Below are 26,338 nucleotides of genomic sequence, written 5' to 3'. Positions count from 1 at the left end.
ATTTCAATGAGCTCACTAGGAGCGCCGCACATATATCAAGTTCTAAAAGGTGGGAGGGGGGAAGATAAAACTCATGGTTCAGTGGGATCTAAGTTAATAGTGCAAAATTTTGTTTAAATAAAATTTGAAGTCATTAAACTATAAAAATTTGTACTTTAGAAAATTTATGCTTACTAAAGGTGTGCCTACGCTCCTCCCACCCTCTTTAAATAGGGTCATTCTGTACCATGGAGCAAAAAAAAAAAAAAAAAAGCCTGCTGTTAACTGCCTGCAAAACTCCGACTGAAATATAATGATCTATGATAATTAGCACCACCACACACTGATACCTCTTGGATTCTGAATATTTCTCTAAAATATAATAGTCATGAAATAAATGTCAGAATCATTTAGCCCTCCAAGATGCACGAAGAAATTGTGGTAATCTACACGAGTTTCCCTGCCTAACATCATGTGTACAAAATGGAAAGAACAAAAGAATGCATTAAACAAAACAGTTTATTGAAGTCTATTTTTGCATACATAATAAAGGATGCATTTTAAAACATATTACATAAATAAAACACAAAATAATACACTTAGCCTAAATTTGTAAAACTAGTATTCAATCGGCAGGAAGTTCTTCATTTGAAATTCATCATTTCTATCGTTGTCATAAAGAGCTTCGTATCTCTTCCTCTGCACAATGAAGGCTTTTAACACTATCGTCAATCATAAAGTACTAATACATCAATCTATGTCCTAACTTCAATGACTACAATTTGAGTAAGATTTTTTTTCTTTCTTCACAATTTGCTTTACATCACACAGACACAGATAGGTCTTATGGTGACGATGGGACAGGAAAGTGAAGGAACCGACTGTGGCCTTGATTAAGGTACAGCCCCAACATTTGCCTGGTGTGGAAATGGGAAACCATGGAAGACCATCTTCAAGGTTGCTGACAGTGAGGTTCGCACACTCTACCTCCCTATCTCCTGAATACAAACCGAGAGAGACGCGACTCAAACTGCACAGCCACTTGCTCGATAATTTGAATAAGAGACTGCTGGACTTAGTCACTGAAACCAAGGGATGGAGAAGTAGGAAGGAGGCCTTTGGTTTCATGTGACTCTTAATATCGTAATCATGGCAATGGACCTCCACTTTTATGTGGAATTAGATGAAATCCCATGTGCGTTGGCCGGAATTTCAACCAATATCACCTTGGAGAAAAGCTAGCAACAATGCCACTTGGCTATCATGCACCCTTTGATGAAGATGACCTAGAAGAAAATTAATCGACTGCACACACATATATATATATATATATATATATATATATATATATATATACACACACATACATTTTAGACAGATGACTAGTAAATGCAGGGACAAGGAGCTGAAAGTGATGTTTGCAGATAACATTACGGTGAGGGAGCAAATGGACAGGAAGTACGAGGTCAACTGGACATACTGAGTGAGTATACTGGTAATTATGGAATTAAAATAAGTGTGGAGAAAATCAAGACAATCGTGTTGAGTAAAGGAGAAAGAGAAGGGAATGATACGCTTAAAACTGGGCAACAAGAGCTTGAAATTGTGTAAAACTTTGAAGTCTGGGAAAGTGAACTAATGCAGGATACAGGACTGGACATGGAGATAAGGAAAAGGATACAGCAGGGAAATATATTTTACCAGAGCGTGAGGAATTTGATCTGGAAACAGTATGATGGAAGTGTACATAATGACATGTAGTAGAGACCTGGACAATGACTTAAAGACAACAGAGTTGAATCTAGGCCAGTAAGATGAAATGTTTAAAAAGTACAATAGGAAAGACAAGGAAGGACAGGGTAAGAAATGCGTATGTCAGGAAGAAAATCAGAGTAAGTAAAATAGCTTTCAGACAAAATGGAGAGAAGTAAACTGAGCTTGTTTGGACATCCTAAGAGGATACCGGAAGCAGATGATGGAAGCAATGCAGAAGAAAAAACTACAATATGTTGGCCCAAACTAAGTTGGTTGGATTTGAACAAGAACAGCAGAATGAGAAGGAATCTAAATTGAAAACAGAGTAGAGGAGCAGCAATGGTGGTTGGACAGAGGAAGATGGAAAGGCGTCATTACCATCTTGACCCGTTTGCTGCTGGAAAAAGGAAATTCATGACGACGACGATGAGTAGCAGATTCATAATAAGCTCCAACCCAACTCCCATTTCGAGAACTTTAAGGGACTTTGCTCGATATATGCAGATCAAGTGCCTACAGGTATAACACTCCTATAAAGAAGGGGGGAAGGGAAATTGTATAAAAACATAACTGTTCAAACACTTATGATATCATGTAATAATGTGTCACGATTTCAAAGCCAGGTATAACTTGATAAAAATATTATAATCTGCTTTTAAATATTTGTGTTGATTTGAACACTAAGTCTCCGCAAAAAGTTAATATTATCAAATTAAACTGAATTAGCAAAACGATATAGAAGAGAGTAAAATATGTACATAAATTATTTTCAGCACCATGTCTGACTAAAATGACACATCAATATAACTGACCACATACAAACTGCTTTGATCTATCACACATGTTCAGGTTAGAACTATAAAAACACTATGATTAAAGGACCTATTTGTTCTTTTTGAGAGTTTTATAAAACGTCTTTTCCATTAGTAAAACGTGGTCTCTCACCTACAACACTTTCTGCTAATTGACAATTACATAAACATGGCTAATTTAAAGAATTTATAAAACTGTTACAAAAGGGATGCAAAGAATATCATGTCTACTAATTAGACCTACAGCATCCTTCAAATTTACCATAAATAATCAGTTCTATGGCCTACATGCCCTGCATATTAATTCTGAAGAGCTAATGACATGCTAGTTAAAAGTACTAAACCATTCTCTTTTGTTTTCAACTTGAGATGTTCATCAACATCACTCTTACAATTTTATGGGTTATCTTTCAATCCTTCTCACGTCTACATAGGCTGCAACAAAATTCCCTTGTACAGAAATACGAGTCAATACAGAATAATACAGGACAAGGATCTTGTCCAAAGTGTAAAGAATAATACAATTTTTGGTAGGCACCACAATAGCCTATACTTCCAATAGTCTACAAGGACTGAAACAATTCAGATCCAAGCAAATCAGATATCAGAGAAGATTACTTATGACAAAGGAGTGTCAATTTCAGAAATAGTGATTTCCTTGCTCTGTTAGAAGCCTCTTGTTTGATACTGTAAATACATATCAATTTGCAAGGTTTTGATTATTTCAACATTATAATGTTGATTTTGAGCAGTCTTCTTAGATCCTCTCAAAGTATGGTTCGAGGGGAACCTTGGAATCCGAATTCATCATTCGGTGTTGATGGACTTCCTTTAGCTGCTGGTAGAACCTCACCATGGCTGCTAAGCAGTATACGCTCACAACTGCAACATTAAAATATTCCTCTCTGAAGTCAAAATAGAGAAAATGTTTCATAATTAAACATGCCCTTAGTTATTTCAGCGACATTTCAACTTTGCAAGTTAAGAGATGCCCTCTGGAAAATAAAACCAAATATAACTGGAGTTGATATTACTAGTAGAATAATGCTGAGAAAAATATCAGGCACAATCATCCCCCCTTCTTTATGGAATAGCGTGCACCCCATGATGAGAAAAAAATGGCCCTGGTACATCAATTCGCAAAGACTCAAACTCCCAACACAATTTTGAGAGTAACTAAAGGACTAGAGTACCTACATTGTTTGCAATCAAATCAAAACTTACGCAGGTTAAAAGCATACTTCAGAATCCATTTCAATCAGGTTTTTTTGTGACCATTGTACTTGTACTGCCTAAATTAAAGTGATTGATTACATAAGACAAGTGGATGAAAGACAACACTAATGGTCCTCTTCAACTTAAACAAGACATTCCATTCTGTAGACAATGATTTGTTACCGTCTTAACTTTACTGATTAAGTTTTCCAAATAGCACCTCGAACTGGACGGACTCCTTTTTACTGTATATGGTCAGGAGCAATATGTTACCAATAAAAGTGGTCAATCTTCTACGTAGTGAACAGTAGGAGTTACTCTAGGTTCTACACTTGAACTCTTCTTTCTTCTCTGTATGTTAACGATCAATCTAAAACTATTAAATACAGTAGACATCACACATATACAGATGACTTACAACTGTACATTCATTGTAAACCGGATGACATTTTAGAAACATTAAAAAATTAAGCACTCGAATCAGGAAACAACTGGGCAGGAAACAACTGGGCAGTCTCTCAATTCTGATGAATCCCAAACAATCATTATGGCCAATCCAAGACTATTATCTGAAGCAGATCAAGCAACTCTTCCAGAGATACGGATACAGAACAGACATACCATACAGTAAAACTGTAACAAATATTGGAATCACGCTAGATGAACACCTATCCTGGTCTGCGCATATGGTATCAACTTGCAGGTGAGTATTTGTGCCTCTATACACCCTCAACAAATTCAAATTCATAATTACCATTAAACTCAATTGAAAAAAAAAACTACTACTTATGCTAATTCATGATTACTGTGATATAATTTTAACAAAAGCACTGGTGATTTGTACAAAAACTACAACACCTTCAAAACACACGTGCGAGGTTCATCTGCAGTCTTAAATACACAGATCATGTGAAATCATGCTAAATACGCCAAATTCAGCTGGCTCCATTTATAAGACGTAATCTGCATTTGCCTAACATTACTGCAACAAGCATTAAAACTCAATTTTCCTTCTTCCTTTAAAGAACATTTATATAATCTCTTTCTACACCATGACAAAAACAAAGAGCAAGAATATTCATATTCTTTCCATACCTAATCAAACAAGTCATCATAAATGCCAACTACTCCACAGTTGCTGCAATTCGTGAAGGGAGAAAATATTTTGCAAAGCATCAGAGGAATATCAGAGTCCAAGAAATTTAAATGTGCACGCACAAAATATTTGATGGAAAGAACAAAACAAGGCAGCAAGACAAAAATCACTTTCCTACTTCCTCATCTTCTTTTTATTCTTTTTCCCTTAAATCCTCTTCAACCTATCTATTTTAACCTACCCCCGTACTTTTCTCAATTTGCGTGAAAACTCATGGTACAAGAGTAACTTTTACTTCACATACAATTCTACTTTGGCGTAGAGCTAACCACTCTACCCCATCAAGTGCCGAGGTTACGGATAGTGGAAGCCTTTACCTTCCACTCCTCCAAGGGCCTTCATGGCCTGTACGGAGATGACTTTTGCTTTGACAATTCTACTTTGTTCTATAATTCTCTATTTTACAACTTTAGCAGTGGTTATGTATATTCTCAAAACTGTACGAGCTCCCTGTGTGGATCAATGGTAAAGTATCAGCCTCCGGATCCCAAGATCACAGGTTCAAACCCGGCAGCAGTAGAAGGATTTATGAAGGGGACAGAAAAAAGTCCATTCGACACACCATGTCATACAATGTTAGCAACTGAAAAATCTATGGTTACATATTCAGAGATTACCAAGCAAAATTCATTAAGGTCAGCCATAGATGCCCAAGAAAGATTCCATTTACTCTGCCATTTAGTAGGCCTAGTATAAAATGAAACACTGAAATTGACGAGTGGGCAGCCAGATGGCGATGAATTACAATGCCCACACACGACAGCTGAGGCCATAACAATTTTTTTCCCTTCAATATTTCTGTAATATTGTGCTCTTTCTCCTCGACTTTTAATGTATAAGTAGTTATTGTTAGTTCAGTAGTTCCATGTAGTCAAGGTTTATGAATGATTAGTTTTCCGAGATTTGTAGTTATTTATCAATCTAATTTTGTTATTGGATAACTGCCCGGTTCATGGCTAAATGGTTAGCATGCTGGCCTTTGGTCACAAAGGTCCCAGGTTCGATTCCCGGCAGGGTCGGGAATTTTAACCATTATCGGTTGATTTTGCTGGCACAGGGGCTGGGTATGTGATGTCTTCATCATCATTTTATCCTCATCACGACTTGCAGGTTGCCTATGGGCGTCAAATCAAAGGACTTGCACCTGGCAAGCCGAAATTGTCCTCGGACACTCCCGGAACTAAAAGCCATACACCATTTCCTTTACCCCCATATTGTACATGTAAAACTGTATAATAACAATAATGGAGGTAGCTTTCCAAACCACCCAGAACATACATAACCATGACGAATATAAGAACCAAGTGTGATTACTCAACTGTTATAGCGTGGTAGTTTGTGGACCCGCCACTGGGAGCACTGCAAACGTCGGAATCCAACACGTGCTTCAGTAGACCGGCAAACCATGTGTTGGAAAGTGCGGGAGATGTTGATGTGCGAGATATTTCAAGTCAACAAGTTGAATTTCCTTTGCTTTCAGTTCCTAAACTAAGTTCATTGTGTGTTGTGCACTTAAAGCACGTGTGTTAGTGGTCTGATTAAATTAATAGTTCAACATGCCGTACTGTTTTGTGCCTGGCTGTAAGTCAGGCTATGGTAGAATAGTTAATGGTATAAAATTCTTTTCACCACCGAAGGATATAAATAAATTTGAAAAATGGGCCAGAGCTATTCCACGAAAGGATACTGTGTTAACGCGTAGAAGTAGAATTTGTCAAGTTCATTTCTCTGATGATTTGATAGTAAAATCAGATAACTTTATAGTGAATGGTGAAAAAGTGGTTATGCCTCGTGATAGATGGAAATTACGTCCAGGAGCAGTGCCTCACATTTTCCCTAATTTGCCGAAATACCTTTCAAGTGAGATTAAGTCCCGTGAAACTCCCAACAGGAAAAAGAATCTAGACACCACTAGGAGAAGAAAGAAGATTGAAGACGCGAGTGTAGCAGCAAATGGAGAATTAAAAGGTCAGTCTAATGTTGATCAAAATTTGGGTTATGCTAGTGTGCTTTCTGATGCCGAAAAGACAATATTATCGCTCAAAAGGCGCCTAAAAAATGCTAATCGAAATTTAATTCGAGCTAGGTCCAGTCTAAACTCAGCAAAATCGAGAATTAATTTACTGGAGAAGCAGGTTAGAAATACACAGGAATTTAATTATAGAGATAACGAACACCTTAGCAAGAAGGAAAAGATGATAATCGATACCATGCTTAAGAAATGCCAGGTGAAATCTTCTAATGGAATGAGGTACAGCAATGAATTCATTTTAGAGAGTTTATTGTTGAGAATAAAATCACCGAAAGGATTCTGTCATTGTCGGCGACATGACCTCTTGCCTCTGCCCTCAGAAAGTCACTTGAGAAAACTTTGTAAAGGGCTTAAGTGCCCTTATGGAGTTAATTCGCATAGCATAAATGCTATTTCAGATTTTCTTAAGGATGAAAATGATAATTCACGTTATGGTGTTGTTATTTTTGATGAAGTTAAGCTAAGAGAAGAAATCCAGTTCAATAGTTTTTCCCATAAAGTAGATGGATTAGTTGATTTAGGTGAACACACGCCAGACCTCCAGAAAAACTTGCTTGCAAATCACGCTCTAGTGTTCATGTTCGTACCTTTTATGCATAATTGGGTGCAACCAGTTGCTGTTTATGCATGCAGAAATGCTACTCCAGGAGACATTCTCGCAAAAATTCTAATACAGGTGATTTTGCAGTTAGAAGAGGCTGGGGCGAGGGTGGTTGGATTTACTTGTGATGGTAGTCAGACAAATAAAAAGGCCTGGAAATCGTTAGGAATCGTGGCAAGACAAGTTCTCTACAACCTCACATCATTAATCCTGCAGATGTTAAGAGAAAGATCTGGGCTTTCTCCGACTTCGTGCATGTATTGAAATGCATAAGAAACCACTTTCATGATAAAGTAGAACTTCACTATAACGACAAAATCATTAATTTCAATTTCTATAGGGAACTGTTCAAAGAAGATCTATCAGGATATGCTGGACTTAGAGCCTGCCCCAAGCTGACAGTTGCTCATTTAGACCCATCATCGTTCCAGAGAATGAATGCTAGGCTTGCCTTCCAACTTTTTAGTGATAGTGTTGCCAAAGGTATGAAATTTTATCGCGAAATGGGACTGGCAGGATTACAAGGTAGTGAGGACACTGAAACATTTACCAGCGATATAAATATTGTTGCTGATGCACTAAATGCATTCATCCCTTCTCAGGCTCTTCGTAGAGGTTCACCTTCTCATACAGTTCTTGTTAATTTTCTTCAAACTGTGAGATCTACTAATAACACCTTTGCCTCCAACAGAACCTTGGAATCACTTATGGTAACCCTACAGAGTACTTTGGAAATGTCTGAATGGCTTTGGGAAAGAGGTTATAAGTATGTGTTAACAGGAAAGCTCACCCAGGATCCCTTGGAACGGCACTTCGGAATTATGCGTTCTTTCATTTCAGATGATCATCCATCGACAATAGATTTCCTTCATTTGCATCTACTTCAATGTGTCTATGTCCCTATAAAGCAGGCTTTAAATGTAGGAGGAAATTGCGAACCTAAACGGGAGCCGATCTTGACCTCGTATGTTAATCAGATGCGTATGTTAGCCCGGAATGTGGAAATGCATAATGAGACAGTGAAACAATCAGTGGAAACTTCCATTAAGCAAAAAATCGTGGTTCAAGATGCAGTAAATATCGAAGACTGGGAAAGCTCTGTACCTGAATTTGATAGCGCAGTTCGAAACTCTTCGATTGAGAAGTGTTTAGTGTACCATTTGCTGGGTACGTTGTTAAGCACTCTTCTAAATTTATTAAGTGTTCGTCCTGTGCCCATTCTCTACGTGATAATAATCATAGTACATTTTCAGTTCTCTCCGAAATAAAAGACTACGGTTCAAGCAATAATGAAGTGTTTTTAACACGCCCTTCCAAAAGTATATGTGACATTCTTTTCCAGGCCGAGAAAGTAATTAGTGAAAAACTGAACTCAAAATCGATGTGGAGCGAAATATTTTTTGATTGTATCGATTCTATAGACAAAATTTCAGTTGATCCTTCAGGTGCTGGCTGTTGTCTTCAACATATTATGGATATAATCCCCAGACTTGTTTATCATTATCTGAAATGCAGATTTTTCTTCAGAGTGAAAGAAATCCGGCGATATTTACAATCTAGAACATCCGCCAAATCTTCACGGAAGCTTTCGAAAGTCCAGTAACCGACAAACTGAGATGGTAAGTAGAGTATTACCTTTAAATAGTTCATGGGTGCTTTTTAATATGCTATGTATATGTATATATACACTCGAGTAACTTTTGCTTTTCGCAACATGTGATGAAAGTCGTAGCTCTTATTTCCGTGTGTGATATTTTTCCATTGTTCTCTGCCGTGGCATTTTAATTGTAATCTCTCATTTTTTTTAATAAAAGACAGTGTATATACTTATCAGTTACGGAGTAATACGTTTCCTGTGTCACCATTCCTAAGAACAGCTGATAGGTATTGTGGAGCCACCGAACTCTAGCGCTGCCTGGCGGGGCGCGCCTGAACTCGATGAGTAATCACACTTGGTTCTTATATTCGTCATGACATAACAAAAGGTGTTTATAAAAAAACACCATTATAACACTGTCATCAAACTGGTATCTCTCTATGCGCCAGAATACCTTATCCTCTCTCAGAAATGTGTGCTTAGTGCAAAAAGAGAGAAAGTTTCTTCACAACATTCTTGGCCCAAACTACAAGAACAGTATGTACATAACATCCACACAAGAATAACTCTAAGATGGAGATCACAGACACAATGCGCAAATGCAGGCCTCACTTCTACGATCACCTACAACGGATGGACGACTCCTGATGGACAAAATGTACTTTTAATAATTTTCACTCAAAATCAAAAACAACAATTCCTGGTACATTAACGTCAAGAAAGACCCCGAAAAATGGGCCTACGACTAGATGACTTGTACAAACGCGACTTTTCAGAACAAGCATCATGACTTTTGTGACTTTCCGGGATGTGAAGTGAATAAATGGTGCAAAGTCGTCGGATGAACACCTTGCTCGACACAGCAAACTCAGAAAAACCTACTGGATCAGTCGAAAACTGAGTAAACGCCAGAATATATAATGAAACTTATCGTGGTCTCAAGTTGGCCGATTGGTGAATTCTGGAATACATGGAGAACAGGAAGACACAAACTAGCTGGCTTAAAGGGGTCAAGGAGGAAATGGAGGAAAATAATATATCACAGAAGGTAGTATACAACAGACAGGAATACAGAAAAATCATCAACAAAATTAAGGGATTCCAAGATCAAAGTAGCAAAAAACGGACCGGCAACAACTGGTCACGAGAACGTAAAGAAGCCCACTCCGAAAGGATGAAGAAGTACTGGGCCGATCGAAAGAGGAAGAACCGTAAATGAATGATGCTTAACGTGGTCCATAGTAGACCCATTCGAAAACAAGAATAATAATAATAATAATAATAATAATAATAATAATAATAATAATGCGTCTGTTAACAGTTTTTGTAAACTGTAAAATTAAAGAGAATGAGGATGGAGAGTATTAAATAAATAATCTTCTAAAATATTTTTGTAAATGTAAATGCAGCTCTTCATCCCAAGATGGTGCAACTGTTTTCAGGCACATCCCCAATGAAGGTGAGCTTCATGTACATTTTTAACAACATGCCAGCCCCCTACCCATCTTAAATTCTGGCAGTAGCGGGAATTGACCTCAGGCCCCCAAAGACGGCAGCTAATGGCACTAACCATTAAACAACGAAGTGGACAAACCCATGTCATCATATTCCTTGAGGTAGTAAAGCTCTTTTCAGGGAAGTACCGATTTGTCACAAGCTGTTTACCTTTCAAGCAGCTAAAGATCCCAGCAACTAACAGTAACTTTGTGAATATTGTACATACAGGAAATGTTTCTGGCTAAGTGAACGAAGAGGAAGAAGAATGAAGGAAAAGAGAGGAGTAGTGTACAAGAATAACCATTTAGGATGGTTCAAGTCATCTGACATTATGCTATCTGCTTATGACGGCATTAAGGCCGTACTCACTAGAAATGAGAGCGACTTCAGCAAATGATACTTCCAATCCAAAGATGTAGCATATGATGCTCTCTGCCACGTACACAGAATAGCAGATGGACTCTACAACTACCCAGGCCCCCAAAGACGGCAGCTAATGGCACTAACCATTAAACAACGAAGTGGACAAACCCATGTCATCATATTCCTTGAGGTAGTAAAACTCTTTTCAGGGAAGTACCGATTTGTCACAAGCTGTTTACCTTTCAAGCAGCTAAAGATCCCAGCAACTAACAGTAAATTTGTGAATATTGTACATACAGGAAATGTTTCTGGCTAAGTGAACGAAGAGGAAGAAGAATGAAGGAAAAGAGAGGAGTAGTGTACAAGAATAACCATTTAGGATGGTTCAAGTCATCTGACATTACGCTATCTGCTTATGACGGCATTAAGGCCGTACTCACCAGAAATGAGAGCGACTTCAGCAAATGATACTTCTAATCCAAAGATGTAGCATACGATGCTCTCTGCTACGTACACAGAATAGCAGATGGACTCGACAACTACCCAGGACACGACGAGCTTGGGTTTGGCCTAAAACACAAAAAATAACATTGTATGACACATCTGTACAGAGCAAGCAACTAATAAATAGAAAAGAAGCACAAAGGAAAATTCATAAGCTCAAGACCCCAAATCTCTGAAATACCCTATTTACTTTTGTAATTTTCCACCACTTTTCTTTAGCTTTCTATTGAAGGGCATTTGATCTATTTAATTTTAGTGTTCAATATTAATTTATGAAATTATTTTGTGTTTTATTTGTGTTTTACACTGAATGGTACTTTGAACATCATTAAAAAACTGAAATGATTCAACTATATATTAAAAGAGTTTACTAAAAACAGCTTTGGCTAATCCGCCCATCCGTTCTACTGGACGGATTTGCTTCATTTCTGTTTTATTCTCTCCAGAATTACCTGCCAGTGAATCATGAGACATTAAGTTCAGTCAATTTTGAGCGATCATAAAATCAGATCATTAAATGATCACTCCAATAATTGCAGGCGAAGGCTGCAGTACATAATATTCATAATATTCTGATATATGTGATTTTCATCCTTAGTAATGTCATTGCATGCAGCCATGTTTGATTACTACCTGCCAAGCCAGAGAGTGTACACTTCCTTTGATCACGGAATAATACTATACCCTGCTAGATACCCTTTGATTCTCTAACCTCTCCCAGCTTCCGAATATATTCAACGGATGACAGATCATTCCTAATAACTTATGTGCTGATAAGAGAAAAAAGTCTATGTATAAACAGACCCCATCATGACATATGCCTTAGACATTATCCGGGAACACTCATCCAGGGATAACCTAACTATACTAGAAACAGTGAAGGCCATGTATCTTAAAAAAGTTCTGTGCCCCGCAAAAAACACTCCTTCGAGACTAACCTATGGGCTCAAAAGAAAACTGTTCTATATACAGTAGAACTGCGATTAAAAATACCATTGCCTTCTACAACACAATACCAAGCTTTCCATCAAGAACTGCAGTGCACTGCTCAGTTCTGAAAGGAATGTAAAGGTTGCATGTTTATCCTTCATCGCTGGCTATTCCTGGGCAGGAAAAGTTTAAGCCCCTACAGTGTGTGCCAAAAAATCCTGGATAGATTTTTACCAAACAGACGGCATGACGACGTCGGAATGTATGAATTCTGACTACGAACTGTGCCATACCATAACGCGCTTCTTATTCAATGTTCATAAAAGCACTGAAAAGGGCAGGCAAATCAATGTGACTACGATAGACATATAGAGACGAGTTATTTGACTTATTTATAACAAATACTGCAGAGTCTGGAATAAATTTACCTGAACTCCGTGCACTAATAAATGAACCTTCTTCATCCCTTTCAGATACAAATAGCCTTCTTTTTATGAGTGACAAACTGAAACACAGTTCCTCAATCTCTGCCATATTGTAAAATTAGTGGCAGAGGACTGTCTATTTCAGACAAAATCAAGCTAACCCAGGAAATCTACAACAAAGATTATTGTAATGGTCTGCTGTGTGTAGCTGTCTTTAGATGGAACGTGACGTCTCCAATAACTGCAAAATTAGTTAGTGAGACATAAAACCAATAACATTATTGAATATTTAAACGGAACAAGTACACTTGCCGATGCACAAAATGAGCACGCTAAAAAAATCCTAAGTACAACAGTACTATGGTGAGGATTGCCATATGCAACCATGATGTTGTTGTTCTGAGTTTGATATTCATCTAAAGCTTGCCATCATAACTGGAGTATCTACAAGTGTGAAAGCGATTACTGTTGTGGAAAGAAGTATAGACACCCAAGTTAATTTGTTAATAAAAAGTTTATCCTTTGTCGCACATAGATACAAGCTACACCAAAATTTAGCTTAATTTATTTATGTGGAGTAGAACTTTTTATCATAGCCAGTCAAAATTTTAATGCAGGTTGAACAAAAAAACGTGCCGGTATTTTTTCCATTTCCAATGGAGAGTTCACTTCGAAAATTCGTAAATTTAAAAGTACTGATCTAACCGTTACCAAACTTTAATACATCTTAAAGTCCTTTGCTGGAGAGATGTAGTGTTTACAGTGCACTTTGTCTTCTGGTATGGGCTAGAGCAATTTGTTACTTTCATTGACCTGTCTCAGTCTAATTCTTGGCTTTGACAATATGAAAGTGACCGAGGTATGAGCGATGCTAGTAATAGCATTCCTTATGCAGCCAGTCCCTGTTATGAATGGTGTGAAAATATTGCTCATAGTGTCGGTTGGTGCATGCATTTCAGTGGGCTTGGCAGACTGATATGCAATAGCAACTTCTGGCTCAGTGAGGAAAGCAATGGGAAACTACCTCACTCCTCATTTCCCTAGTATGCCTCTTCAGTGACACGTAGGCTATCTATGACAGCTGTTGGTGAAGCTGTGGAGGATCAAACCAGCCTTCGGGCTGAATACCCAACATACAAAGTAACTTATTGTTAATCTGTATACCAAGTTTCTGTTTCATCTGGTATTTGTGAAAAAGGTTGTAAATTTTGTGAAACAATATTTTCCCATTAGTGGGTGATCATAGCCATAAAAATTTTGGCTTGCTATGAAGCTCATGAGAATGTCAGGCTAAAATTGAAACTGCTTTTTTCCTGCATGCAATAGTTCATTTTATATTGATGAATCGTGTCCCTTTTTCCCTAACGACAGGATATACTAATTTACATTGATTTTACATCCACTAACTACTTCTACAGTTTTTCGAGATGCCAAGGTGCTTTAATTTAGTCCAGTAGGCATTGTTTTACTTGCTGGTAAACTTGTCAACACAAGGCTGATATATTTGAGCACCTTCAAATACCACCGGACTGAGCTGGGATTGAAGCCGGCAATTTGGTCTCAGAAGGCCAGCACTCGACCATATGAGCCACTCAGACAAACTTGACAAGTGGTGTTCTGTTCACTGAATACCTCCGACTGAATAAATGTTACACATCTGTTCTCCCACACAACTGCATCAATGACATTAACTAATGCATTTACTGCTGATGGAAGACCACCATACTCTTTGTCTTTGGCAGTCACTTGAACCTCTGGAAATTCTTGGCTGAAGATGATCCCAACAGAAGATCGAAACTAGCCCTGTACTCATCATGTACTTTTAAATGTAAATACATATAATTAATACTACACAAGTATTGATTAGATGGAGAACTCCAAACCTACAATTGTGAACCGATGCCTCAATATTCGCAATATGACAATATTTACATGGCTTTAATTTCACTAAATTTTGGCTTAGGGTTAATATCACCTGCTTCATCCTGGTCATATTTATCTGTTTCAGAGCTTTCTGCAGTGATCACACTTCCAATGATCTCCTCCCCTGCATAGTTTAGAACGTTACGCTCGTAACTCAGCTTTATACTGTAATTGAATTTATGTATTATTATTAAACGGCTGTCCGGATTAAGCGAAGTCCGGACTAATGAGCTTCTACTGTATAACTCTGCCAACATTCTGATTTACTGACGTACACTTGTGCGCAAACTATTATTGCAACCACAAAATATCAGATATATAAATTGGAGAGAACTCTGTTCTTTTGTTTCTGAGCAATAAAACTGGTACTTATTCCCATATTAAGTTATATAAATACACAGGAGATGAAGTTTCATTCACTAAAAGGCCTATGCCTTGTATAATATAGATCACCACCTACTGGAAGGGTAAAGAATTGAACTTACTTTGATCTTCACAATATGATGAGAGCAAACACTTGAAATCGAGAAGTTGGTCTTCCAAACAAAGTGCCTCTTGCCTCTTTAAGTACAGAGGCAACTTCACAGCCCAATGTGAAGTCACACAATTTTCCACAGTGATGACATACATCTCTAGAAGAAGCAGTCAGAGTTCTTCCATTTCTCCTCAGTAGTTTGATTGTTTGTTTTGTTTTTTCCCACAATGTCTCTTGGAATAGACTCTGTTTTTCAGCAGTTTTCTTCCAAATACAACATTCCATAATGATCTAATGACCTCCAGGATTCCCGTGAGTGCGGATGGTAGAAAACATCCACAGTATCCTCTGCCTGTCGTAAAAGGCAACTAAAGGGGGGCCAAAGATTCTCAACTTGGGAGTTCGAGTTGGCGACCACAGCTCCCCTAGCTGAGTCTGGCATTGTTCCCACTTGCTTGTGCTATCTCCTAGCTCTCATCTTTCCTAACTGAGCTTTCTTGATCAACTCTTGTTCATTTCCGACCCGAGAGTATTAAGTTTCCGAAGACAAGGGAGTTTTTACCTTCATGCCCTTCCCTTTCTTTTGCTGATATATTCATTCTTTGAAGTGTCGGCTCTCTTCCTATTTCTCTTCTGGTTAGCATTAAGAGAGGATGATTGCCCAGTTCTTCCTCTTAAGAAAATAGTCAAGCCACTGACCTCGAGGATGAATGATCAAGAGCTGAGTCTTCCTCATGTTAGTCTTGATCACATCCTTATATCGCTTCCTCTGACCTCCAGCAGAGCATTTACCCATTTTAAATTCAGAGTAAAACACCTGTTGGAGAAAGTAATTGTTGGGAATGTGCACTACCTGCCTGTCCACTGGAGCTGCCATCTTATAATCATGGTTTCTATGCTGGTGGTTTGTGTCTCTTCAAGGACACTGATATTTGCACATCAGTCTTGCCATGCTATTTGAAGTATGCTCCTTAAGCATCGTTAATTATATTGTTCCAGCTTTTTAATGTCACCTGTAACCTGTTCAATATTTGGATCTGTAGAGCAATGGTGGGAATTACAACTGAATTATATATGAGGATCTTTGTTGCAACACTGATGTCATGGTGCAAAAACTTTACATCTTAGGCTTTCAAACGAAGTTACAGCATGGTTAATCCTGTACTGGACTTCTTAAATCAATCTTCATACAGTACTTACCCAAAGAGCTGCCAGGAGCAACATGACTGAGGAGATAAAAAGGAAGACCTGCATCACAGTATCAACGATCCTCATCATCTTCTGGAGGTTGTACGCCAACACATCACCATCTGGACGTGGAACATAATAAAGAAAAAAAATGAATGGAACACAATTAAATGAATCAGGAATCTTTACATAATCAATGTTACTCAAATACAATTGCAGACATCATCATCAAAGAGTCATTTAGCATGTTACAGTTCAGAAGGTGCAACTTTCTGCGCTTCCCTGCGATTGGGTTTAAATGACCAGCATGCTGCAATGCCAGGCTGGCCAACTGGAGTCTCTAAAAGGCAATGAAATTACTAGATACATTAAAGGAATAACAATTAAATATTATTTCAGTATAATATAGCATATAAAAATGATAAAACAATATTTCAATGAACTATTTCAACAAGGCAAGGTCCAGAAACATATTTCAAGATTCAATACAAACTTGCAAGACAAAATACTGAATGAAGCTTCTTATTCCAGTATCCTAATTCCGTCTATTTCATTTTCTGATGAAGATCACAACGGTTCATTTACGCCTATATCTTCATCACTTTCATCAGTCTGCAGATTGCCCATATATTACTAAATCTTCGATAATATCACCCACTAATGCACCATATTTCAAATAGAACTTTTCCACTTTAAAGCATGACAAAATGCATTTTTTTCAATTTTCAGGAGTTACCTTTGCTACTGCTTTGCAAAACAAATGTTCAACACCATTCATTTTAAAAGTCAGGTTGTATTCAGCTGTATGACCTACATAAGTTCAATAGGATTTAAATTGCAGTGATGGGGGAAGAGTCTTAAACACCATATGTCTCGCATTTGGGGTGTCTATGTTGTACTTAATACATTTTTGCTTATTTTGTTTTACTAAATCGTAATGTTTTTGTAAAATGAAACATGATGTGTAGTTAACCAATCTTACATACCACACATTTTAGTACTATAAGTTGGCATCTTGTAACTTTGTTTTGAATGATAACCATGGTCCATGATACAAGAGTTTTCAGGAATATTCTGTAACAGCTGTTCTCGAAACCCCAGTTAGAACGTATCTGAATCCATCTCTTTGTGATAATTCCTTTTGAGAGAAGCACTGAAGAAAATTGGAATACAGGACGACATGATACACCGGATCAAGAATTTGCATGAAGATACCCGAAGTAAAGTCAAAACACCTGTAGGAATGACTGAAACCTTTGATATAAAATCTGGATTAAGACAGGGTGGTGTTCTGTCTCCTCTTCTTTTCATCACTGTGATGAACGAGATTCAGAGAAAAGTTCACCAAACCATTGGAGGTAAGAAAATGAAAGTTATATTGTTGGGAGACTCTAAATAAGATCTTCAAGGACAAATAAACTCCTGGGCAGAATCTGCTAAAGAATATGGACTCATCTTCAGCCAAGAGAAAAATGAGGTTATGGTCATGAAGAGATACGGGCAACCAATGGGACACATTGAAATGGAGGGGAAACAGCTACAGATGAACCATCAATTCAAATATCTTGGAAGTGTTATCTCTGATACTGGTTCTATAGATAAGGAAATTTCCCACAGAATTCAGGCAGGTAGCAACTTTTACAAAATAGTTAAAGACATAATATGGAACAAGAAAATACCAACAAAATGTAAGAGAGTCATATATGAAACTTATTACGTACCAATCCTGACCTATGGTTGCGAAACATGGACCATGAGAAACAAAGATGTTAGTAGAATCCAGGCAGCAGAAATGAAATTTGTACGTAGCATGATCGGCAAAACACGGAGGGACAGAGTCCGTAATGAGGAAATCCGCAAGTAGGCTCAAGTTGTAAGACTGCAGGACAAAATAACAGTGCAGCAACTGAGATGGTATGGACATATGCAATGCATGGGAGATAACAGATTACCAAAAAAATGTACGATCTAAAACTTGAAGACAAAAGACCAAGAGGGCGACCAAGACTCAGGTACAAGGACATGGTGAAGATTGACATTCAACAGAGAGGACATACTTTGGAAAGCACTGAAGAAGGAGAGAAGGTCAGGGACCGCAACTGGTGGAGAAGCCTTGTTTGCCGACCCATTGCTTAAGATGGAACGACGTGGGATATGTATGTATGTATGTATGTATGTAGGTAAGCAGGACATTCGGCACAAACCCCACCCTCTCACTCACCACATGCATCTATAATAATTTGCTGTCCTTTTCCTAATGGGATTTTAACAAGGGGTGTTGACCTTTCAATTTCAAACCAAATCTTTATCTTTTTATGGTGAACATTAACCCACGTCTCAACTAGAAAAATTAAAGCTACCTTCACGTTTTCTACACTATCTCATTTAGCATAAGAAATCATTCTGCCCACAAACAATGTCAGATCTTTCCATTAAGTATTTCCTTCTGTCATTCTTAGAGTATTGAAAACCATTAGCTTTTACAACCATCCTAAAAGCCCACACAGATCCCTGAAAATTCGTAATGGGTTTCACCTTATAGTATACATCTATCATACTTGGTGTACGGCCAGCCTTATACATTCCCAGAACAGTTGGGAATTAATTCAAACCATCATCAGAATACTGGCTGGAAGCGTAGGAGAGGTGGTGATATACAATGTCTAATGTCTAATCACTAGACTGCGTGCCAAAGCCTGGGTTCAATTCCAAACCTCTACGTACTGTTTATGTGGCATAAGGGTATAAGATGATGCTGACAGTGATTCATCCATAGGAAGAGTAAGTTAAGCCTTGAGCAGACCCCATAGTGTTATTCGACAGGAGTAGGCTATTCGCTGACACTTCCTACCTCATTCACATAATCATCTCTCATCCAGATCTACAGGTCACTTATGGGCATCAAACAGAGACCCCTGCACCAGGCAAACCGAACAGAACGAGGACACTCCCGCACTAAAAGCCATGTGCTAAATTAATTAATTAATTTCTCTCTAACTGATAATTATTTTGGTATTATCCCACTCAATAACGAGTGTAACTTTCACAACTCTAGTCTATAATTCCTTAAAATGCCACCAACTGCTCCCTGTACTTTATTTTCCAATTCCCCTGGAGCCACAAGAAGAATATCTATGAATCAAAAAGTATAAAACTTACCAGATATTTTCCGATGTGTTTCCTCGAAGTGATGATCAAAATTATCAAGAACCAAGCCATCTACAAGAAGCATCAGGCCTGAAACAAGCTGGAAGGAAATCAACACACATCAGAATATAACTGAATAATAGGTAGCTAATGGTCTTGGCATAAATCTGTTATACTACAAACAAGTTTAATTTTTTTAAATATTAACCCTTTTGCTCTCAGGCTATTTTCACCGGTCAAGCCCAAAACATTCAGGCCATTTTTCATGATTATGCATGTTAAAATGTAAAAAATTGCCGTATAAAGAAATCCCCAGTTACAAAATTGAAAAAAATTACAGTAGTACACTATTTAATATCGTTTTAGGAAAAAAATATCCCAAAATTGTTCATGGCATATTTTACTTCAAAATAAATTTTGAAATTTGAAAATATATTACAAAAAATAAAAATCTGTTTTTAAATACTAAAAAAGTAATATTTTCTTTAGTGATATTGTTGTTCAATCATTCTGAAAATAAGAGCATTTAATTCTGTATAACATGATATAATTTTGTTTTTTGTATTCTTATTTAGTCATGAGTTATAGCACCTAACGTAAAGAACTGTACACGTACCTTCCGGAGTCAGCATTTGTGTTTTGGAAAACATTCTCCTATCATCAGTACCTGTAAAATCCGAATCACTTCTTCTTTATCTACAGCTTTTCCCACACCTGTGGGGTCGCGGGTGCGAACTGTGTCGCACATGTGGATTTGGCTGGTGGTTTATGGCCGGATGCCCTTACTGACGCCAACCCTATATGGGGGGAAGTAATCACTATCGCGTGTTACCGTGGTAGTTTGTAGTGTAGTATGTTGTCTGAATATGAAGAAGAAAGTGTTGGGACAAACACAAACACACAGGCCCCGGGTCAGAAGAATTAATCAATGGCGATTAAAATTCCCGACCTGGCCGCGAATCAAACCCGGGCCCTCTGAACCGAATACCTCAACGCTGATCATTCAGCCAATGAGTCGGACTGAAATACGAATCAATATCAGCTATAACGTCACCGTCATCGTCTAAAGCATCTAAATAATCCAAAACATCGGAATTATTTAGTCTAGAACTTGGCCCAGCCATGTAAAAAAATTAGGCCTACTCGTGGTACGAAAATCTAATAACACGAAATGTTAAACTAAAATTCACTTGAGAACACTGATAAATGTAGAATATAAACAAAATATAATTAACAATAATCTATTATTAAAATGGAAACAATAAAACGAAGGAAAACACGTATTTTGAAGCTTAAATGAGACTGTACTGGCAAGCAGCACACTTCAACTCGTCATGCGGTGAACATACGCGGTTTGATAACTTCATTTGTTCCAAACAGGTGAGCTTAGTGTCTGTATCTCTCGAGAAAAGTGTAAACTAAATCCAAAAGCTACTATTAATATCTTTTCCTGACATCTGGGGGTCCACTAAGGTACTTATACAGCCGTCCGAACACAAAGCCGATAGATCGGCACGCTGAGTGTTTTAAGCAATACCACCCGAGCCGATAGATCGGCTCGCTGAGCGTATAAGGGTTAATACTGGATAAAGACTCTTAAATTATTATAGAGTATTTCATATATTCAATACCAAGCAGAATTCTTTTTTTTTTTTTTTTTCTATTTGCTTTACGTCACACCGACACAGATATGTCTTATGGCAACGACGGGATAGGAAAGGCCTAGGAGATGGAAGGAAACGGCCTTGGCCTCAAAGTACAGCCCCAGCATTTGCCTGGTGTGAAAATAGGAAATCACGGAAAACCATCTTCAGGGCTGCCAACAGTGGGATTCGAACCCACTATCTCCCGGATGCAAGCTCACATCCGCGTGCCCCTAACCGCACGGCCAACTCTCCCGGTTAGCAATGTGTAGCTTAAAAAGTGATACTGACCTGAGAACAATGGCACACAGTGATAATCAGTCAATGGTAGTAATAAGGGGTGTTTTCAAAGATCGTGTGGTTATCTAGCCTGCCAAATCCCCAAATTTTGTAACCTCTAAGCAGTTAATTATTATATCCAATCATTTATGTCTTATACATTTTTACCATACCAGTTATGATAACTGACATGTTCAATAATTTCGATTTTTGTTGCCATGTCCATGTCAATACTGAGCCATGAGAAAAGGGTGAACAGAATTTAATGGAAATAGGAGTGTAAAGTCGGGGAATAAAGCACTTCAGTCTAGGCAACAAATAATTTTATTCATGCTGGATAAAATAACAGTTCAGTGGAAGGCGCCTAAAATTTAATTTTCAAATACAGTACTTATTAAGCAATTCAATAAAAAGTTATTTACAATGTGTACACGACTTCATTTAGAGTTCTGTATACAATGTAGAATTCCGTAGCAAAGCACGGGTACACCAGCTAGTCTATGATAAGAACCAAGGTATATTTACATAACTTCATAGCAAAAACGTAATCAGTAAATAAGACAAGATGTTTAACATACAAATTAAAACCCTACCTCCACAGGCTCACTGCATGAAAACTAGACCGATACACTGAAGAAAACATGTACCTCAGTACAAATAAAAGAGCTAAAAATTCTACCTTGATGTTTTACATCGCTGTCACAGTTGCTATTCTCATTCTAATTGATATTTGAGTTACAAACGGTAGTTGAAGATTTACATAACAAATATAAAACACAAAGGTATGTCGTCACAGGGAAATCATTCCTCAGGCGGAGGAATGCAAACACTACTTTCAGTCAGTGACACAGAAGAAAATGGAGGCAAAACGTGATGGATAAATTAAGTTAATGTTATAAAACTGTTTAGAAAAAGATTCAAAGATGTCCATAATTGAAAAAGACATCGTAAAAAATTATATTCTAGTGGTTAACATGAAATCTGAGGGCGAACTCCTATGTAATTACAAAACCACAGTAAAATTCAAGGGAAGTTGTAACCTAAAGTTAATAAGATCAAGAAGATAACCGAAGGCCTTCATAGTCTCAATCTTTCCTTCTTCAATCTTCATGAATCCTTGAGCTGACTTGATGTCCGTCATAAATTTTGTTTTTTCAAATGACATACAGAGAAATCCTGAATGTACGCTCACAGCTGCGCGAGGACAAGATGTGAGCTGTAAGCAGTTATAATCACAAGCCACTGGGTAGCGTTAGTTGCGCTGTCTCGTCAGAAAACTATGCATTCGAGAGAGTTTCCACTATTATCTTTGTAACCTATTTGCTACGATGACTGTGACTCAAGTGAATGTGAGATGGGTGGTTGCAGTAATTGATTAGTAGACTACACACACTATGAATACTGTGTTGTGGCTTAGATTCAGATATCTGTATTGCTTGCAGAACTGGGCTGGACATATCAAAAAAAAAATTTAGGAACCAGTAATATTTCTTAGGTGCTACACATAAAAAATAAAAATAATTTGCCTACCTGTATAACATCAACCAGTTCAATCTCTCTCTTCATCTTAATCACTCTTAAAACACATTCACTCTTCTAGGCACTTCATTTAATGGGCTTAAATGTACTAAACAAAAGTGCTTATTACATAACAGTACACAAAGAACAAAACCGAGAAGTCTGGTGCCAAGACCAGCCAAAAGTGAAGTGAAAGTTTAGCTCGTCGATGTAACGGTTATGATACCAATATAATGGTCCGTTATTGGTCGGTTATGAGCGATCACAAGATATATTGATCGCTCACATCGATTCAAATCGATGTTCAGGTGAAGGTGATGCTTATAACCACTTCTAAACCTTACAATCTCTGTATTTGTATTGACTCAGACCTAACTACAACACCCTGACCAGACTTCACCACAGAGGCTTAACAAAACACACACAAGCAAGCAAGAAAGCTAACGTCTAGTTTTATGTGATTGTTGATATTGTGATCACAGCCATAGGACCTACAGTTTTACATGGTTTCCAAACCACAGGGATGTGACTTTTCATTTCATAAAATACCACATTACATTGGCCATGATTTGAACTGTGTTTCAGTGTTCTCCCCAGAAATGTTCATCAGCCGGGTGGCATGAGTGAATATAATATATATATATATATATATATATATATATATATATATATATATATCATATCATATTTATTCCCCTCAGGGCATTAATAATAATAATAATAATAATAATAATAATAATAATAATAATGATCATCGTATGGCCTAAGCTACCTCGTGCAAGCATTTTAATGTGACGCTATCTGGTCGTTTGCTCATCAGTTTCCATTTGGCTCTAGGCATAATAGACGGCAAAGTGAACCGATTTCCAACATATTACATCCTTATCATGCTATAAAAGCAATGTAAGTCTTACTGAATTTCTACCACATGAAGCCTTGAGCAGACCCCTTGGCACTATTCGACAGAAGTAGGCCACGTGCCCACACCGGGTTTCACCCTCTCCCTTCCTACTATCATATATTACCGGTACGATATTCATTTCATCTCATAACTCCTTTGATAAGGTTGACATCAGGAAAGGTATCTCGTCATAAAATCTTGCTATGAAGATTCATCTTGCTTTATACCAAACGCCGTAGACAAACGGGACAAGGGTTGGACATACATACGATCATTTTTGTTAGATGATAGTATCAATGTGTGTTATATTAGCAAACATATGCATAAAAATACCTGCTTACAAACCGGTACCCAATCGTTAGTTACTTCTTAATAACTTCATTGAATATTACATGCCATTGTGCGTTCTGTCACTTATAAAATACAGAACCACTTGAAAGGTCAACAGGATATTTCCTTGTGGATAGTATTTTGAGCACCTACACAGTCGGACCCGTTTACACTGCCTTCCGGGTCTTTTCCCTTTTGCTCTCTGTAAGTAGTTTCAACAACATACCCCAACACACTACCCCACAACTACAATCCTTTTTTTAAAAAAATAAGGTTTAAATGGAGATACAACGTGGGATCTAACAGCCTCAAGTCCAGTAAGTATAGTTAAAACTTGTTACATTTCTTAACTCCTGAGATCAGGTACAAAGAGTTAAAGTTATAAATTATGACACTCACCATGTGCAGAACAGCAACAATAATGGCTCCGACTTTCAGCGAACAGCAAAAACAACATGAGTGATGTAACTGCTTCATCTTTCTTAATCTGAAACATGAAAAATTGCTGTAAGTTCATTTAATTTCCAATTAAATAAATTTTTATAGAAAAAGAATCTGCACAAATACATGAACGAAAAAATGCCAACTATAAGCACTGAAAGCTAAATCAAACACAAAACCAAGGCTATATGGCCCGAATAAAGGATAAAAGAACTCCCTTAACAACCTGGATGCCTTAAAAGCAGCTTTCCTTTAAGGTACAATCAAAACACAAAAGGTCCAGACAAGTTACAGCTGATGTATTACAAGAAACGGTCGCACCCATACCTGGAAACGTATCACTCAGGTTCACAAAATGGGTAGTCAACTTCCTTTAAACAAAGTGTAATATAATCATGGTTACACTAATTAACAACGTTCACCATTTCAAGAAAATAACGAAATCTGAAATGTTTATTACGCATAAATTATAACACTTCCATCAAAAATGTCCGAAGATCAATAACACTCATGACAGGACAGGAAATTAACATGAAATCCAAAAGGAAAAAACTACACAACTATGGAATGTTAATATATGATATTCACAATACAATGCCGCATTCTGCATTATTTATATACTTTTCGAATTATCTAGATCGATATTGGACCGTCAAAAATCTCACATGAATTTAATGAATACTTTCAAAAACAGTTATTATGGTAAACTTATTAGGGTAAAGTTCTTAAATGCACACAAACCTCTTATGAGAACGATTTAATCTGTTTTCTGTAAAAACAAAATGTTGCTGAACAACACAGAACGTACTGTTGATAAACTGATCAGCTGCAAGACGCAAAAATTTCAATAGCTGGCTCCCTGGCTGCAGTCCAAGGAATACGTAATATCGATGACTGTCCTAGAGCAAAGAAGATTTAAAATATGAATGCGACACAAATAATATTATTTTCATTAAATGATAATAAGCACAAATTGTGCATGATGCAGCACTGGGTAGTTTCTGTTATTGCAGAATTATATGATGGAACACACACATCGGACATAGGTCAGAGTCTCGATCACAGAATTTATTTGCATACACATCCATATACTGTATTGCATCGTGGTAACTGAAATGGCGTATGGCTTTTAGTACCGGGAGTGTCCGAGGACATATTTGGCTCGCCAGATCTTTTGATTTGACTCCCATAGGCGACTTGCGCGTCGTGATGAGGATGAAATGATGATGAAGACAACACATACACCCAGCCCCCGTGCCAGCGAAATTAACCAATGATGGTTAAAATTCCCGACCCTGCCGGGAATCGAACCCGGGACCCCTGTGACCAAAGGCCAGCACGCTAACCCATGGAGCTGGACTGGTTTGTGGTAAGACTTCGTCTTACATATTTTGCGACGATTATATATTGGTGGTAGAGTCTCCGTGGCTCAGGTGGCCGGCCTCTCACCGCTGGGTTCCGTGGTTCAAATCCCGGTCACTCCATGTGAGACTTGCACTCGACAAAGCGGAAGCGGGACAGGTTTTCCTCCGTGAACTCCGGTTTTCCCTGTCATCATTCGTCCACAAATACTCTCCAACACAATTTAATTTCATATGTCTGTCATTAATCATTGCCCGAGAGGAGA

General features: G+C 37.7%; 1 protein-coding gene across 2 annotated transcripts; it reads right to left on the bottom strand.

The window, feature by feature from the left end:
- Positions 1–480: 480 nt before the first annotated feature.
- Positions 481–25,807, bottom strand: LOC136883060 (uncharacterized). Of its 2 annotated transcripts, none has more exons than XM_067155208.2 (7): positions 25,792–25,807; positions 25,453–25,605; positions 24,670–24,757; positions 19,612–19,699; positions 16,465–16,574; positions 11,448–11,577; positions 481–3,428 (listed from the first exon to the last, which is right to left on the bottom strand). In XM_067155208.2, the coding sequence occupies exons 1-7, from the start codon at positions 25,797–25,799 to the stop codon at positions 3,304–3,306; spliced, it is 702 nt and encodes a 233-aa protein (XP_067011309.1). In that variant the 5' UTR covers positions 25,800–25,807; the 3' UTR covers positions 481–3,303. The 2 variants fall into 2 exon arrangements, with proteins under 2 accessions (XP_067011309.1, XP_067011308.1); XM_067155207.2 differs by having other exon boundaries at positions 25,453–25,610; positions 25,747–25,800.
- Positions 25,808–26,338: the final 531 nt, after the last annotated feature.

Source organism: Anabrus simplex, chromosome 11 (genome assembly GCF_040414725.1).
Source record: "Anabrus simplex isolate iqAnaSimp1 chromosome 11, ASM4041472v1, whole genome shotgun sequence".
NCBI classification, from domain to species: domain Eukaryota; kingdom Metazoa; phylum Arthropoda; class Insecta; order Orthoptera; family Tettigoniidae; genus Anabrus; species Anabrus simplex.
This window is presented reverse-complemented; position numbering and strand designations above follow the sequence as displayed.

Excerpts from the sequence above, each read along its gene's own strand:
- LOC136883060 (XM_067155207.2), bottom strand. Across the intron at positions 19,700-24,669 it reads TTGTTGCTGTTCTGCACATG|CTTGTTTCAGGCCTGATGCT; the intron begins GTGAGTGTCATA and ends ATTTCCTTCCAG. Across the intron at positions 16,575-19,611 it reads AACACATCGGAAAATATCTG|ATGGTGATGTGTTGGCGTAC; the intron begins GTAAGTTTTATA and ends TTCCACGTCCAG.